This window comes from Oncorhynchus keta, chromosome 13 (genome assembly GCF_023373465.1).
Source record: "Oncorhynchus keta strain PuntledgeMale-10-30-2019 chromosome 13, Oket_V2, whole genome shotgun sequence".
Taxonomy (NCBI): Eukaryota; Metazoa; Chordata; class Actinopteri; order Salmoniformes; family Salmonidae; genus Oncorhynchus; species Oncorhynchus keta.
In genome coordinates this window covers 29786617-29804365 of record NC_068433.1, presented here as the reverse complement: position 1 = coordinate 29804365, position 17749 = coordinate 29786617, and the positions used below count along the sequence as shown (strand labels likewise).

The 17749-nt window shown below is 43.2% G+C and overlaps 2 protein-coding genes and 1 long non-coding RNA gene across 7 annotated transcripts in view; 1 reads left to right on the top strand and 2 right to left on the bottom strand.

Annotated features, from left to right (window-relative positions):
- Positions 1-1415: 1415 nt before the first annotated feature.
- LOC118392142 (purine nucleoside phosphorylase-like) lies at positions 1416-8958 on the top strand. The gene is made up of 6 exons (XM_035783807.2): positions 1416-1725; positions 2379-2548; positions 2909-3012; positions 5182-5357; positions 7734-7924; positions 8117-8958. The coding sequence occupies exons 1-6, from the start codon at positions 1703-1705 to the stop codon at positions 8332-8334; spliced, it is 882 nt and encodes a 293-aa protein (XP_035639700.1). The 5' UTR covers positions 1416-1702; the 3' UTR covers positions 8335-8958.
- Positions 5385-7680, bottom strand: LOC127906777 (uncharacterized). Of its 5 annotated transcripts, XR_008062825.1 has the most exons (4): positions 7448-7466; positions 7148-7417; positions 6908-7027; positions 5385-6830 (listed from the first exon to the last, which is right to left on the bottom strand). It is a non-coding gene; the product is annotated as an uncharacterized LOC127906777 (long non-coding RNA). The 5 variants fall into 5 exon arrangements; XR_008062822.1 differs by lacking the exon at positions 7448-7466 and adding an exon at positions 7538-7680 and having other exon boundaries at positions 5386-7027; XR_008062824.1 differs by lacking the exon at positions 7448-7466 and adding an exon at positions 7478-7589 and having other exon boundaries at positions 5386-7027; positions 7148-7387.
- Positions 8959-9524: 566 nt separating the features above from the next.
- LOC118392135 (calpain-1 catalytic subunit-like) overlaps positions 9525-17749 on the bottom strand; it is a 34190-nt gene continuing 25965 nt past the window's right edge. The window contains exons 13-22 of the mRNA XM_035783790.2: positions 16825-17036; positions 16668-16707; positions 16375-16440; positions 16222-16279; positions 14733-14797; positions 14524-14592; positions 13943-14021; positions 13603-13719; positions 11225-11283; positions 9525-10718 (exon numbers count right to left, since the gene is read on the bottom strand). Coding sequence (XP_035639683.1) covers positions 10692-10718; positions 11225-11283; positions 13603-13719; positions 13943-14021; positions 14524-14592; positions 14733-14797; positions 16222-16279; positions 16375-16440; positions 16668-16707; positions 16825-17036 — 792 coding nt within the window. The 3' untranslated portion in view covers positions 9525-10691. The remainder of the gene's footprint in view (positions 10719-11224; positions 11284-13602; positions 13720-13942; positions 14022-14523; positions 14593-14732; positions 14798-16221; positions 16280-16374; positions 16441-16667; positions 16708-16824; positions 17037-17749) is intronic.

Here is a 17749-nt window from a genome sequence, read left to right as displayed (position 1 = left end):
AGCTCTACAGACATTTCCTTCGACCTCATGGCTTGGTTTTTGTTCTGACATGCACTGTCAGACTGTGTGACCTTATATAGACAGGTGTGTACCTTTCCAATTCATATCCAATCAAATTAATTGATCACAGGTGGACTCCAATCAGGTAGTAGAAACGTCTCAAGGATGACCAATGGAAACAAGATGCATCTGAGCTCAATTTCGAGTCTCATAGCAGATTCTGACTACTTATGTAAATAAGGTATTTCTGTTTTTTATTTGTAAACATGTGCAAACATTTCTAAAAACCTGCTTTTGCTTTGTCATTATGTGTAGACTGCTGAGGATTTACTGAGCATTTTTAAGAATGTAATCCATTTTAGAATAACAAAACGGAGAGGCACTATTTTATTTCTTAACCATTATTTACCTACGCCAGTCAGGTAAGAACAAATTCTCATTAACAATGACAGCCAACCGTGGAACAGTGGGTTAACTGCCTTGAAGTATTTTTACTTTGTCAGCTCAGGGGTTCTATCCAGCAATCTTTCGGGTTACTGGTCCAACGCTCTAACCACTAAGCTACCTGCCGCCTATAAGGATGTTATATCATCTTACTATCAGGCACACAATCTCAAATGTCAAATAGCTATGTTTATTGTCCTTACACTATGTTCAAGGTGGTAGCCTACGCAAAAAAAAATGGAGGAAAGAGGGATGTGGTGTCCATCACACAAGGACCATTTCACTCCTTTTAGAGCTTATTTCTTATATTTGGAAGAACTGGTAGATGCAAAGATGTAAAAAAAAATTAGCTACTTTTCTCTGTCTTTGCTCATTTCTGCCAAAGATCAGGTTGAAACATTTTTACATGGGTTTTGCGCGCGCTTCCATGTGTTTTCTTTGACTGTGTCGGTGCCGATAACCCAAATATTGCAATAATCATCGGTGGGTTGTGATGAGAGAAGTATATCGAGTCACGGGTGATATTCAAAACAAAAGCATAATTCATGTCCAGGCTGTTGAGTCACTTCCTTGTGTGAATCCCCATCATCATATTATATCTTGTCGATACATAAAATGCTGAAAAGTAAGCGCAGATACGTTTTTTAAAAAACTCGCTTTTTCAAGTGATCAACAGCAGATGGTTCGTATGAAATAGGCGTGGTACAATTACACCCCATTGTTGATAAATATTTATTTGAAGCTTCTGACGTGCTGAACATTCTGAAGAGGCGTTTCGGGATTTGCCCTAGAATAAACTCAAACTGATGTACCACATATTTCCACCAGTCACGGTGCATTATTTCTGTCCAAAATTGCACAGTTTAAAGGAGGTGTGCTGTGCAGACCAATCCAAACCTCGGGATCTATTTGCGTCACTCAGGGGGAGGGATAACAGAGACGGGCTCGGTCTATAACTACGCGGCTGACTAAACACTGATCAGCGAATCGAGCGCCAAAGCATTTTAGCAGTGAACTGAAAGGCTACGAAACAGCTCAACGGGTTTCAACTGTAGATTTTGACCGTTTAAACGATATAACATTATTATAAATAGGCCTATCACTTTCATGTATTTATTTTAAGTTTACATTTGTAAGGATTTTTTTCCGCTTGACGTTTTGCCGCCAGACAAGTCTATCTGCTGCAGTTACAATAAGCCAATTGATAAATCGCTGCTTTTGAGAGGATACAAGAGACATTACATTACATTACTTTATCATGTTTCCAGATTCAAGCACCGGGTGAGTAGCATAGACTATTAGCTAAATTTCATTAATTCCTTTCGTGTTCTGGACGCGCTTCTCACATTGTTATGCGGGCAAGTGCGTAGCCTAATAGGCAATTGCAACATTATATCATTGTATTTACTAACAGTACTCAGCCGCAACTTGTATTCAATGTGGTGCTACTGTAGGTCTACCACACATGGTCAACTGTGCAAGTGGAGGATATAGGTGTGTGTGTGTGTGTGTGTGTGTGTGTGTGTAATTTTAGATGAAACACCAGAAATGGATTTGTGTGGATCGGACGAGTCACATGCGATTGGGGCAGCAGAAAGAATTTGATATTTTCATTGAGATTAAATGATAGTTGAAATCATGTTATCGAATTCCTCCCGTGTGTGTGTGTCCTTGGGAGATTCCACACTATGGAGCCTCACACTCATTAACACACAGACTTAGATTATTGCTCAGAAGACATATGTTTAATAAGGACACACACACACACACACACACACACTTCAACTTCCCATAGACACTCTGAAACATCCCGTGGCACATCAGCTATGTGTCGTGATCGCATTGACCACGACATCCATTTGTTTTCATTATAAAGTATTACTATAAGTAAATGATATTCTAACGTCTATCTCTCTTATTTCTGTGAGTTTCAGGTACAGCTTCGAGGACTGCAAGGCCACAGCAGACTGGCTGTTGGCCCAGACCTCCGTTCGCCCTGTGGTTGGCATCGTGTGTGGTTCAGGAATGGGAGGACTGGCTGACATGCTGAAAGACCAAGTGGCATTCAACTACAAGGACATCCCCAACTTCCCCCAGAGCACAGGTATGTAGTAGTAGTGTATATCTGTCTACTTGTTTTCTTATTTGGTGAATCTGCATTGCAGATGTACAGGGCAAGGTATATGAGGTCTACGTTGGCCATGTTACCTAACCAGGGAAAATTCTGGGCTCAGATTATAGCCTATGAAAAACAGCTGCACTCTTAGGAAAAAAAGGGTTCCAAAAGAGTTCTTTGGCTGTGCCCATAGGAGAACCCTTTTTGGTTCCAAGTAGAACCCTTTTTTATTCCAAAAGGGTTCTCCATAGAAATCACCTTTTTCTTCTAAGTGTGGTTCTATAAGATGTTTTCTGATTGGTTGCTGTGCTTCGTCAGTGCATTCTAATTGGTTGTTGTATGTTACAGTGCATGGCCATGCTGGACGCTTGGTGTTTGGGACACTGAAGGGAAGGCCATGCGTGTGCATGCAGGGACGCTTCCACCTGTACGAGGGATACGCCATACAGAAGGTATGTCTGTCTACCAACATACCGTGTAGAAACTGTAGTATTCAGACATATGGTGTTCTTCTGCATTACTTTAAATGATAGGTAGAGAAGATGGATTCATTATTATGCCTTTCTTGACAACTAGATGAGTCAGTCAAATACACAGGTAAAATATACCATACATAGAAGTAAAGAGAATAAAAACACAGTATTAAATCAACTAGCCCAGGTATTCCCAAAGTGGGATACGCGCAATGCTGTCGGGGGTACATCAAATATATATATTTATTTTTTCCCCCACATTTTTAAACAGTACATTTATATTTTCCAACGGGGCTATACATTTGGGTGATTTAAAAAAAAAAATTATTCCCTGTGTAGCCTCATTTCACTGCCCAAAATAAAATTAAACCATCTAGTGTTCAGCAAAATAACAATACAATGTCAAATACAGGTAGCCTAGTCAAATAATTAACATCCAATCACGTTACTCTCTCACGGGAAACCTTCACTCTTGCGCAGACATTTAGAAACGAAACGTAACCATTTGAAATATAAGCCACCGGAGGTTTTGGAGTGAAAATAAAGACTACTTTCGAGTAGTAAGACGTGTTTAAAAGCAACAGATACCATTAATAAGAAAGGGCTAGAAGATTCTTATATGGTGAGCTACCGAGTGGCGAGGACAGGCAAGCCCCATACTATTGTGGAGGACAGTCAAAAGTTTATACACACCTACTCATTCAACGATTTTTCTTTATTTTTAATATTTTCTACATTGTAGAATAATAGTGAAGACATCAAAAGCATGAAATAACACATATGGAATCATGTAGTAACCAAAAAAAGTGTTAAACAAATCCATATGTGTTATATTTGAGATTCTTCATAGTAGCCACCCTTTGCCTTGATGACAGCTTTGCACACTCTTGGCCTTCTGTCAACCAGTTTCATGAGGTAATAACCTGGAATGCATTTCAATTAAGAGGTGTGCCTTGTTAAATGTACATTTGTGGAATTTCTTTTATCTTATTGCGTTTGAGCCAATCAGTTGTGTTGTGACAAAGTAGGGGTGGTATATAGAAGATAGCCCTATTTGGTAAAAGACCATGTCCATTTTATGGCAAGACCAGCTCAAATGAACAAAGAGAAATGATTGTCCATCATTACTTTAAGACATGAAGGTCAGTCAATGCGGGACATTTCAAGAACTCTGAAAGTTTCTTCAAGTGCAATCGTAAAAACCATCAAGCGCTATGATGAAACTGGCTCTCGCGAGGACCGCCACAGGAAAGGAAGACCCAGAGTTACCTCTGCTGCAGAGGATAAGTGCATTAGAGTTACCAGCCTCAGACATTGCAGCCCAAATAAATGCTTCAGAGTTCAAGTAACAGACACATCTCAACATCAACTGTTCGGAGGAGACTGCGTGAATCAGGCCTTCATGGTCGAATTAGTACAAAGAAACCACCACTAAAGGACACCAATAAGAAGTAGAGACTTGCTTGGGCCAAGAAACACGAGCAATGGACATTAGACCAGTGGAAATCTGTCCTTTGTGAGACGCAAAGGAGGTGAACAGATTATCTCCGCATGCGTAGTTCCCACCGTGAAGTATGGAGGAGATGTGATGGTGTGGGGATGCTTTGCTGATGACACTGTCAGTGGTAAAAATGAATTCAAGGCACACTTAACCAGCAATGCTACAACAGCATTCTGCAGTGATACGCCATCCCATCTGGTATGTGCTTAGTGGGACTATCATTTGTTTTTCAACAGGACAATCGCACAATACACCTCCAGGATGTGTAAGGGCTATTTGACCAAGAAGGGGAGTGATGGAGTGCTGCATCAGATGACCTGGCCTCCACAATCACCCGACCTCAACCCAATTGAGATGATTTGGGATGAGTTGTGCCGCAGAAAAAGCATCCAACAAGTGAAGAAAAAGCATCCAACAAGTGCTCAGCATATGTGGGAACTCCTTCAAGACTGTTGGGAAAGCATTCCAGGTGAAGCGAGTTGAGAGAGGTGTGTTGAGTGTGCAAGGGTGGCTACTTTGAAGAATCTAAAATATATTTTGATTTGTTTCACACTTTTATTTGGCTACTACATGATTCCAAATAATGAAAAACCCTTGAATGAGTAGGTGTGTCCAAACTTTTGACTGGGAACGTATGCGTGTTCCAGATCACCCTGCCTATGCGTATCTTCAGCTTGCTGGGTGTAGAGACGGTCATGCTGACCAACGCTGCTGGCGGTCTCAACCAGGACTTCAAAGTGGGAGACATCATGATCATGAAAGACCACATCAACATGCCCGGCTTTGCTGGCAGCAACCCACTTGCTGGAGCGAACGACGACAGGTAGGCTTGGCAAGTGTGTGTGTGTGTGTGTGTGTGTGTGTGTGTGTGTGTGTGTGTGTGTGTGTGTGTGTGTGCGTGCGCATGACAGAGAATTTTGTTTAACTTCTTTACGCTCACAATAGTTATTTGTAGGGATACACTGATACTACATTTTTGGCAGATACTGAGATCCAATATTTTCCTTGCCAAAAAACCCCGATACCGATATGTAATACTTTAGTGGCCTTTTAAGCATTCTAGTACAGTTAAATAGTTGAAACACACACACTAACCAAAAAGTAATTTTTTTGGCATTCACGTATGTCTCCATTACCAGTGAAACATAATCAAAACCTATTTCTTTCACTTACTTGCTGTGCTGTTTCGTTGTTAGTTTGTTCTGTCGTTTCATTCTCAACCAGGATTATCATACATGTCAAGCAGTGAAGTTTCAGCTCAGTCTGTCCGTCTGTGGCCTCTCTTCCTCGGTGGGCACTGTCACTGTGTCCATTTCCATCTTGTCCAGCTGTGTATGTAACATTTCACGTAAACCCCGTTTCTTGTCTGCGTCGAAGTAGCGGTACTTCTACCTAGCATCGAGCATGGTGGCGACACAGTGAAGAGGCTCAGAGAGAATGACACCTAATCGCTTGTTCACAGCCTCAAGTTTGCATCCCACGGTCTGTCTGCAGTTTTGTGGAGCAGGAGTTTCAATGCCACGACATCACGTCTGCTGCAGTTTGATGAGCTTATTTCTCGAGTCAGTTGTTCGAATGGAGCTAGGAGTGTGTTCATGATTCCAAGTTTCAAACATGTTCTCAAATGCCATTGAAATGACAACAGGGGTAGAGAACCAGGACATTCTTGAGCATGCAATACGGCTTTGCTCAGTACGAAATCCTCATTGACCCACTGTGCTGTCAGACTCAGCATGCTCATGGGGCTGACATCGCTCGTCCAAATGTCGGTAGTGAAGCTAATAAGAGTGACGCTCATAGCAAGTAGCTCATGGAGGTGAGTTTCGACAATACTGTAACTCCGGTAGGGCAACATCTGAAAAATATTGGCTACTTGGTGGTGTGTACCTGGGCTGTCAAGGGCAATGAATTTCATTATCTTGGCATTAATGGATTTCACCTTTGAGTTGTCTCGCTGAAATGTTCTTGCTCTTTCAAATGACTGCTCGACTTGAACTTGTTTAGTTGTTGGAAGTGTGCACTTTTGTTTTTATTCAGCTTTTTTCCCGAAGTAGTCGCTGAACGTCTGGGGGGGGTGATGCACTTTCAAATGAGTAATTAGGTTTGTGGTATTGAAAGATTTCACTTTCTCTCCTCCTCGGGAAATAACAGCAGCACAAACGTTGCAGATGGCCTTTTTGTTATCTTCCTTCGAAACACCAAAATAGATCCACACGGCAGACATTGTGGGCTCGGTTAGGAACGCCGTGTTGCACCTGTAGCGCTGTGTTTTTCGTGGCGTCATTACGTCATCTACCTACGTTGTATAGGTATGCACGACATCTACCTATGTTATATAGGTATGCACGTCATCTACGTATGCACGTCATCTACCTACGTTATATAGGTATGCACGTCATCTACCTACGTTGTATAGGTATGCACGTCATCTACCTACGTTGTATAGGTATGCACGTCATCTACCTACGTTGTATAGGTATGCACGTCATCTACCTACGTTGTAAAGGTATGCACGTCATCTACCTACGTTGTATAGGTATGCACGTCATCTACCTATGTTGTATAGGTATGCACGTCATCTACCTACGTTGTAAAGGTATGCACGTCATCTACCTACGTTGTATAGGTATGCACGTCATCTACCTACGTTGTATAGGTATGCACGTCATCTACCTACGTTGTATAGGTATGCACGTCATCTACCTACGTTGTATAGGTATGCACGTCATCTACCTACGTTGTATAGGTATGCACGTCATCTACCTACGTTGTATAGGTATGCACGTCATCTACCTACGTTGTATAGGTATGCACGTCATCTACCTACGTTGTATAGGTATGCACGTCATCTACCTACGTTGTATAGGTATGCACGTCATCTACCTACTTTGTATAGGTATGCACGTCATCTACCTACGTTGTATAGGTATGCACATCATCTACCTACTTTGTATAGGTATGCACGTCATCTACCTACGTTGTATAGGTATGCACATCATCTACCTACGTTGTATAGGTATGCACGTCAGCTTTGACATCGGTTTTGCACATCGGCGTTAAACTAGATTTTCCAATGTTGGCATTTTTAGCTAATAACGGCCCATTCCCATATGCTTACCTATTTATCGTGCATCTCTAGTTTTGTGGCATTGAGGTGTAACCATCTCTCCCTTCCTCCCTCCCTCTCTCACTTTCCTAGGTTCGGCGTGCGGTTCCCCTGTATGTCTGACGCGTACAACAGAGAGCTGCAGCAGCTGGCTGTGGATGTGGGACAGGAACTAGGCTACGGTGACTTCCTGCGCGAGGGCGTATACTGCGTCCTGGGCGGGCCCTCATTCGAGACCATCGCGGAGTGTCGCATGCTGCACAAACTGGGAGCTGACGCTGTCGGTAAGTCTCATCTCCACCGTGCCTTCCCCTAGTCTTAATCACAAGACCGTCACAATGCTCCGTTCATTGCATTTGACATATTGAACTCAAAATCTTCCCTTATATTGAGGAAACATAACTGACGCGGTTATCAAACGAATTTTCCCTATGTCTGTACTGCTCTAACATTCTTTCTCTCCCTCTCTCTCTCAGGCATGAGCACGGCTCACGAGGTGATCGCGGCGCGTCACTGCGGCATGCGTGTGTTCGCCCTATCCCTGATAACCAACAGGGCTGTGATGGACTACGACAGTGAGGAGAAGGCCAACCATGAGGAAGTCCTTGAGACAGGCCAGCACCGCGCCATCCAGCTGGAGAAACTGATCTCTACCATGGTCACCCGCATGGAATACAACAACACCAACGCCTAAATGAACGAATGGAACCAACCACCAAACTCATCGAAATAGAATTCCTACAATGGGAATCCCATTTAAGACAATGGGTGGACTGGCGGCCATTTTGAGTTTACCAATGCAGTGTAAGTGAAATTGCCTTGGTTTGAGGTGCAAAACCCATTCTAGGAATTCCATTTCTATGGTAAAACTGGCTCTAGATCAGTAGAAACCGACCGCCTTGAAGTTATGAAACCCAATGACCTGCTTTTGACACAAGGTTGCCTGCTCTGAGAGCTGTGTGGAACAGTCACTTACTGGCTGACCTCTCACGCTCACAGTCCCTCTTTTTAAAACATTCTTCCCATTTTCAAGACGATGGTGTACATTCCTATCATGCGCGACTCTACAGGCTGTCTCAAAAATGTTTATCGTTATTATTATTGTCTATTATAAGTTGATAATGTTAACTTAATATTGAGCTGCATGTGTAAATGTCTTGATTTAACTTAACAATGAGAATGCTATGGATCTGCTGTACATGTCTTTTAACGTATGTATCCTGTCTAATGTACATTAGTTGTTGACAAAGTGTTATTTTTGCTCTTGTTCTTTTTTAAATATGAATGTGCTTACTAAAGTTTGTATTTATTCATGTGATCAAGTCGATTGGAGGATTTATTGGTTAATGATATCGAAGATTGTCTATTGTAGTGACAAGATAGTCAAACGACCGTTCTAACAAATGGAAATAAATGTTCTCAAAGATGGAAGGCAGACGGGAGGAGGTGAGATCAGGTGGGACCATTCTAGCCAATGAGAGGGCATATACGCATGTGAACAACAGTAGTTTTTCTCAAAGTGGCCTGAATGCCATCACTTACATCAGTACATTTGTAACAGCTGAAACATTATGAAACTTCTATTCGATCAAATACGCTTAATGTAAATCGACACACTCTCATAGACCTCCCCACTTGGGTCTATTTATCACACGGACAAATTGTGGGCGAAGTAAATCCTCTCGCTTCGCCCTTTTCCCCCTCTAATAATACTCACTTGTGTGAATTATAAGTTCAGAAAAGTTTGAGGAAGAAACTTGGGAGTATTCTTCGTGGGTTTATACATTTACAATGGGACACATTCCATGAGTCTGATATTGATTTTTGGAAGAGATGTTAGCTTTGCTCAAAAACCCAAATTATGACATATCCACATGAATATAATTGTGTTCCGGAAAAGTTTATTGAAGTTTTGTTATAGATAGAAATGGAAAAGGTACATAATTCCATAATAAGAGCGAGCATAACACAATTCCAGAGTGCGCACTGTAAACAACAGTCGTGATTGCATAATGCATATAAGACATTTTATTGTCAATCTACACAGAAAAATGGCAACTATAGAATTGAATGTCATGGCAATAAGAGTGTCATACTGTTTCTGGTTCCCTCAGTCTATTTGGCAAAATGTATCCAACTGTACTTTTTACCATCCTCCATCCATGAATACATCTGACATTACATGCGATCAGGTTGATGCCTGCTATTCCAATCAAAAATCAGTTATCGCTTATAACCTACATCCCAAATACTAAAACACAAATAGCCACTGGGCACACACTGGTTGAATCAATGTTCCCATGTCATTTCAATGAAATGACGTTTGAATAGACGTTGACATCTGTGCCCAGTGGGGTAGTTTCATGTTCCCCTTGGAACACTAAACCTTTTTTTTTTTAAATAAAAAGCTGGGATATGTTTGAAGTGTCTTTGGCATCCATTAAAAATGAGGATATCAAGTTTTGAGTATGCGGCCTTACAAGGATATTGTGGGGGGTTTTCCCACTGAAAAGTACTGACATATACGACTTCTAAAACAAATTGTCATGCCGGTGATTCAATCCTCTAAGGATGATGAAGTACTTCCAAATTACAATAGCACTTTGCCTTCTTTCTCAGCAGAGAAAATCCTTTTGACCCAAACTCCATGCCAACACCCCCATTGCCTATTCCTGAAACACAGGTCACAAAATGGCTTCCAAAAGGAACGTTGAAAATATGACAAGGCAATTGTGAAAATTGGCACAATATGTAAAACAAAAACTTTAGGAAGTTTCCTTCCTATCCAATAGGAGGCAGTATCAAAATTCCCTGCCGTCTTCCTCTATGTTGTGGCGCCATGTGAGTGGAGTTGTCTCCCTCTGTTTCTAAGGTAACAGGCAATGTTTTGGCACATGATCCCCATATTAAATGTTGTAAACATTACTCAAGTTTTTAAAAAACATTTTTATCCATGGATCCCTGCAGTGCAGAGAGGAAGAGCCAGAGAAAGGCACTTCTGAAATTACATTAGTGTAGTCTGGTGCAATAACATCAGTGAGTCCATCATCTTTAGGCAAACATGGTCAGGGTGATCCACTGTAGACAGAGAGGAGGGGGAGAGGTAGAGAGAGATGCAGCGAGAGAGTACAGAGGAGAGGGAGAGAGCACATAGTCACTTTAATAACTCTACCTACATGTACATATTACCTCAACTAACCAGTGCCCCTGCACATTGCGTCTGTACCGGTACCCCCCTGTATATAGTCTCGCTATTGTTATTTTACTGCTGCTCTTTAATTACTTGTTACTTTTATTTCTTATCTGTATTTTTTTTAAAACTGCATTGTTGGTTAGGGGCACGTAATTTCGCTGTAAGGTCTGCACCTGTTGTATTCGGCGCATGTGACTAATAACATTTGATATGATTTGATTTGACTTTTACGTCATCAGAACTTTGCTCATTATGAATAGTGACATAAGAATCACATGACAAGGAACCCCTTTCAACTGTGTCGGCTAGCTATGACTGAGACAGCACTCTTATACTCCGATCAACTGAACAACAAAAACGTAACAGAGAGATAGAAATGTGAGATTCAGACCTGGAAGAAGTTGAGTTCTATGACTCCGTCAGAATCTGCGTCCATCGTCTTGAAGGTTTCTGTAGGTACAGTAGTAGTGTTACGAAAGTCAGTTAAAAATGTAAAGCACCCATATACGAATATGACATTCACTATTCTGAACATTTGGATCAAGATCATACATCATTGGCCAATCTGAAACATCAGTGTAAAATATACCTTATACAAGGACATCGTATGGATGATGAATATCATCTATCTATAAGTTGACGCGGTGAGTGAGTTTATAAGGAAGTGCATTGGAGATGTTGTACCCACTGTGACTATTAAAACCTACCCTAGCCAGAAACCATGGATGGATGGTGGCATTTGGGCAAAACTGAAAGCGCGAACCAACGTATTTAACCATGGAGGTCTGGGAATATGGACGAATATAAACATTGACATTTTTCCCTCCGCAAGGCAATCAAACAAGTGAAATGCCGGTACAGGGACAAAGAAGTGTCGCAATTCAACGGCTCAGACACAAGACGTAGTCTCACGGACTACAAAAAGAAAACCAGCCTCGTCACGGACACTGACGTCACGCTTCCACACAAACTAAACACCTTCTTTGCCCGCTTTGAGGATAATACAGTGCCACCGTCGTGGCCCGCTAACAAGGACTGCACCCCCCCTCTCCTTCTCCGTGGCCGACATCAGTAAAACATTTGAAAAAGTTTACCCTCGCAAGGCTACTGGCCCAGACGGCATCCCTAGCCGCGTCCTCAGAGCATGCGCAGATCAGCTGGCTGGTGTATTGACGGACATATTCAATCGCTCCCTATCCCAGTCTGCTGTCCCCACATGCTTCAAGATGGCCACCATTGTGCCTGTTCCCAAGAAGGGTACAGGAAGAAGTAAATGACTAGTAGCACCCCGTAGCTCTCACGTCTGTCATCATGAAGTGCTTTGAGAGACTGGTCAAGAATCATATCACCTCTACCATACCGGCCACCCTAGACTCACTTCAGTTTGCATACTGCCCTAATAGGTCCACAGACGATGAAATCGCCATCACACTGCACACTGCCATATCCCATCTGGAGAAGAGGATTACCTATGTAAGAATGCTGTTCATTGACTACAGCTCACCATTCAACATCCTAGTATCCTCCAAGCTCATCATCAAGCTGGAGACCCTGGGTCTCAACCCCGCCCTGTGCAATTGGGTCCTGGACTTTCTGACGGGCTGCTCCCAGGTCGTGAAGGTAGGAAACAACATCTCTACTTCATTGACCCTCAACACTGGGGCCCCACCAGGGTGGGTGCTCAGCCCCCTCCTATACTCCATGTTCACCCAAGACTGCGTGGTCGACCATGCACGCCTCCAACTCAATCATCAAGTTTGCAGATGACACAACAGTAGTGGGCTTTATTACCAACAACGATGAGACAGTCTACAGGAAGGAGGTGTGGGCACTCGGAATGTGGTGTCAGGAAAACAACCTCTCACTCAATGTCTACAAAACAAAGGAGATGATCGTGGACTTCAGGAAACAGCAGAGGGAGCACCCCCCTATCCACATCGAAGGGACAGCAGTGGAGAAGGTGGAAAGTTTTAAGTTCCTCAGCCTACAAATCACAGACAAACTGAAATGGTCCACCCACACAGACAGTGTGGTGAACCTCAGGAGGCTAAATAAATTTGGCTTGGCAGTCAAAACCATGACAAACTTTTACAGATGCATAATCGAGAGCATCCTGGTTTGGCAACTGCACCGCCCTCAACCACAAGGCTCTCCAGAGGGTAGTGAGGTCTGCACAACGCATCACCGGGGGCAAACTACCTGCCCTCCATGACACCTACAGCACCCGATGTCACAGGAAGGACAAAAAGATCATCAAGGACAACAACCACCTGAGCCACTACCTGTTCACCCCGCTATCATCCAGAAGGCGAGGTCAGTACAGGTGATTCAAAGCTGGGACCGAGTGACTGAAAAACAGCTTCTATCTCAAGGCCATCAGACTGCTAAACAGCCATCACTATCACTGGCCACTTTAATAAATGGATCACGAGTCACTTTAAACAATGCCACTTTAAATACTGCTACTTTAATAATGTTTACATATCTTACATTACTCATATCATATGTATATACTGTATTGTATACCATCTATTGCACCTTGCCTATGCCACTCGGCCATCACTCATCCATAAATTTATATGTAAATATTCTCATTCACCCCTTTAGATTTGTGTGTAGTAGGTAGTTTTTGGGGAATTGTTAGATTACTTGTTAGATATTATGGCCTGGCACTGTCACAAGCACAAGCATTTCGCTACACTCGCATTAAACATCTGATAGCCATGTGTATGTGACCAATAAAATGTGATTTGATTTGACTGTACTCACTGAACATGGTCTCCAGCCTAACCAGGCAGGTAACAAAGTTGTCAAAGTCAACTGTCAGGTCGGCCTCAGTGTAGCGCAGAATGATCAGCTGGAACAGGTGGTTCTTCAGCTTGAAGCCTGATGACACACGACAGAAAATTGACAAAGGCAGGAACCATTTAAAATGGCTTTAAACCCACCAGATATGCTTTCATAGGGAACAATGGGTGAAACGTATGCATTTCTATTTTCAGTTATTGTCTGTTCGTCAGGTGTCCGTACTGTGGCTAAATAAAAGTAGTGATGATGCACTACAGAAGAAAAAAAACAGATTGAGGTTTAAGGGAAAGAGCTACTGGACCTGCCGCCTCCAGAGCCATCCTCATCTCATAGGAACTCATGGTGCCTGACTTGTCCAGGTCAAACTGACGGAATACAGTCTGGTGGAGGGTTGGAGGGAGAGAGAGAGAGAGAGAGAGAGAGAGAAGAGAGAGAGAGAAGAGAGAGAGAGAAGAGAGAGAGAGAAGAGAGGAAGAGAGAGAGAGAGAGAGAGAGAGAGAGAGAGAGAGAGAGAGAGAGAGAGAGAGAGAGAGAGAGAGAGAGAGAGAAAGAAGAGAAAGAGAAAGAGAGAGAGAGAGAGAGAGAGAGAGAGAGAGAGAGAGAGAGAGAGAGAGAGAGAGAGAAAGAGAAAGAAGAGAGAGAGAAAGAGAAAGAGAGAAGAGAGAGAGAGAGAGAAAGAAGAGAAAGAGAAAGAGAGAGAGAGAGAGAGAGAGAGAGAGAGAGAGAGAGAGAGAGGCACAGGCAGAGAGGGACAGAGATTGAGAGGGAAACGAGTGCAAATGCTCTACGGAGACTGGACAAGGAACTAATGACGAGAGCGAAGGCTCAGTTCAAGCGAATGAAGCAAGTGAATAGGAGAACAGGATTTTCAGCTCGGCTCACCAGGTATCGTTTAATCTTCTCCCACAGCACGTGGAACTCTGCCAGTCCCAGTTTACCACTACCATCAGTCTGAAGGACACGGTCAAGGAACCCTGTTTATACAGACAGTCACAGAGAGAGACCAGACAGAGAGAGCAGACAGATGCCGAAAGACCAGACAGATGGGACTAGTACTGTATAAAGAGTTGATTGAAGTACACCAAGGATACGTCCATCAGGTTGATCATAGTGCGACAAGCTTCCGGTCCAAATCCATCTGTCTTCAGATCTTTGTCTGTATGTGTGTGTGTGTGAGAGACAGAGAGACAGAGAAAAATAGATTTATACGCATCTGTAAAATCCAAATCTGCCTGGAAGGACCGACAGTGTGGGTCTCCGTTCGAAGGATTGTGAAAGATCTCGAGTAGGCTCACATATACAGAGATACAGTGCATTCGGAACGTATTCAGACGTTTCTATAAATGATTTGCAAATGTTTTTATTTTAATTACCTTGCCTAAAACAATACCTTCCCTACTTAAATAAAGGTTAAATAAAAAACGTAAGTATTCAGACCTTTTGCTATTGATCATCCTTGAGATGTTTCTACAACTTGATTGTTGTCCACCTGTGGTACATGTAATTGGTTGGATATTATTTGGAAAGGCACACACCTGTCTATATAAGGTCCCACAGTTGACAGTGCATGTCAGAGCAAAAACCAAGCCATGAGGTCGAAGGAATTGTCCATAGAGCTCCGAGACAGGATTGTGTCAAGGCACGGATCTGTAGAAGAGTACCAAAAAATGTGTGCAGCATTGAAGGTCCCCAAGAACACAGTGGCCTCCATCATTCTTAAATGGAACCACCAACTCTTCCTAGAGCTGGCTGCCCAGCCAAACTGAGCAATCGCGGAAGAAGGACCTTGGTCAGGGAGGTGACCAAGAACCAAATGGGTCACTCTGACAGAGCTCCAGAGTTCCTCTGTGGAGATGGGAGAACCTTGCAGGACAATCATCTCTTCAGCACTCAGGCCTTTATGGTATAGTGGCCAGGCAGAAGCCACTCCTCAGTAAAAGGCACATGACAGCCCGCTTGAAGTTTACCAAAAGGCACCTAAATACTCTCAGAACACGAGAAGCACGATTCTCTGGTCTGATGAAACCAAGATTGAACTCTTGGGCATGAATGCCAAGCATCACGTCTAGAGGAAACCTGGCACCATCCCTATGGTGAAGCATGGTTGTGGGCGCATCACGCTGTGGGGATGTTTTTTAGCGACAGGGACTGGGAGACTAGTCAGGATCGAGGGAAAGATGGACGGAGCAAAGTACAGAGAGATCCTTAATGAAAACCTGCTCCAGAGCGCTCAGGACCTCAGACTGGGGTGAAGGTTCATCTTCCAACAGGACAACGACCCTAAGCACACAGCCAAGACAAAACAGGAGTGGCTTCAGGACAAGTCTCTGAATGTCTGTAAATGTGATTTTTCCGATTTTTTAAATTTATAATAAAAGTGCAAAAAAAAAAAAATGTTTTTGCTTTGTCATTATGGGGTATTTTATGTAGATTTGTGAGGATAATATTTTTTTCTTCAATTAATTTTAGAGTAAAGCTGTAACATAACTAAATGTGGAAAGAGTCAAGAGGTCTGAATACTTTCCGAATGCGGTGTATAAAGCACAATACTATGTTCTATTTCTATTCCTCGGGACTCACGCTTACTGATGATCCTGTTGAGTATGGTCTGCAGCTCTGTGGCACTGATCTCCATGTCCTGTAGACACAGAAACAGAGCATGAGGAAATACTACAGTTCCCATCGGCCCAATCGCCCTGCTGTCCCCTCACTTCCCCTCCCGAGTCTCCTCACCTCCCCAGCCAGCTGTCTGAACAGACTCTTGAAGCCAGCGTCAATCTGGCTCTCGTCCAGCTGAGACTGAAACAGAGATACAGAGGAACGTCAACTCTTCTTTCTTGTTGGTAGTACTGGTGTTGGCATGTTACAGTATGGGCTTGTTAATCAAACAGGATTCTCCATGGTCTGCATCTGAAATGGAGCCCTATTCCCCACACAGTGCACTACCTTTGACCAGAGCCCTAGTCAAACGTAACACACTATATAGGGAACAGGGTGCCATTTTAGCCCTTGTCTCTTCCCCTCACCTCTGCAGGAAGTTCAGCTGTGACGTCATCATCCAGCTCTCTAACACAGACAGAAGAGAACACTATTATCAATGTCCTTACATTAAATTAATTGCCTTTTTATCGTCCATAATCTCCTCAAATGTCCTGTTCACCACTCTGTTTCCATATTACTCACTCTGAGTTAGCTGGTTTCTCAGAGAAAACCCTGAGGACAAAGTCTCCCTCCTTCTGGGGTTCGAAGGTGGAAGGGACGATGATGTACTCCCCGGCGGGCAGCTGGAAGCGAGAGCTCACCTCTCTCAGGTTGATGAAGAGCTCAGAGCGGGCGCTGGAACCGTGCGTCAGGAAGAAATCTCTCTTCAGGTGGATGCCTGATCTACCCACGTACTGAGAGGACAGGGAGAGCAGGGGGAAAATGAACTCACTAACCCCTGACCTCTAACCTCTAACCCCTGATCTGCCCACATACTAAGGACAGAGGGCAGGGGAAAGCAGCATGAGTGAGTTAGTTAAACTAGGTGAACCTAACCCATGTACTGAGAGGACAGAGAGAAACGGAAAGCACCCCTGACCTCTAATCCCTGACTTTATGTCTATGCTACCATAGAAATTAGGAGAATGCTACCATGCATCTCCATATGAGACAATTGGCTGTGAGCCTAAGCACAAGCTACATTGACCTTTGAGACATGCAGGTCAATATAGGCCTTTTGGCTACATTCCACTTCAGCTATGACACACTGTCCAACAGGTTCTTAATGCACTGTCCAACAGGTTTTTAATGCACTGTCCAACAGGTTTTTAATGCACTGTCCAACAGGTTTTTAATGCACTGTCCAATAGGTTTTTAATGCACTGTCCAACAGGTTCTTAATGCACTGTCCAACAGGTTCTTAATGCACTGTCCAAGAGGTTCTTAAAACCTCTTTGGGCTAGGGGGCAGTATTTTCACATCCGGATGAAAACCGTGCCCAAAGTAAACTGCCTGCTACTCAGGCCCAGAAGCTAGGATATGCATATTATTAGTAGATAGAAAACACTCTGAAGTTTCTAAAACGTTTTGAATAATGTCTATGAGTATAACAGAACTGATTTGGCAG

Bases quoted from the DNA above. Each gene is read 5' to 3' on its own strand.
- LOC118392142 (XM_035783807.2), top strand. From the start codon at position 1,703: ATGTTTCCAGATTCAAGCACCGG. The intron at 1,726-2,378 runs GTGAGTAGCATA...TGTGAGTTTCAG, and splicing joins TTTCCAGATTCAAGCACCGG to GTACAGCTTCGAGGACTGCA. The intron at 2,549-2,908 runs GTATGTAGTAGT...TGTATGTTACAG, and splicing joins CAACTTCCCCCAGAGCACAG to TGCATGGCCATGCTGGACGC.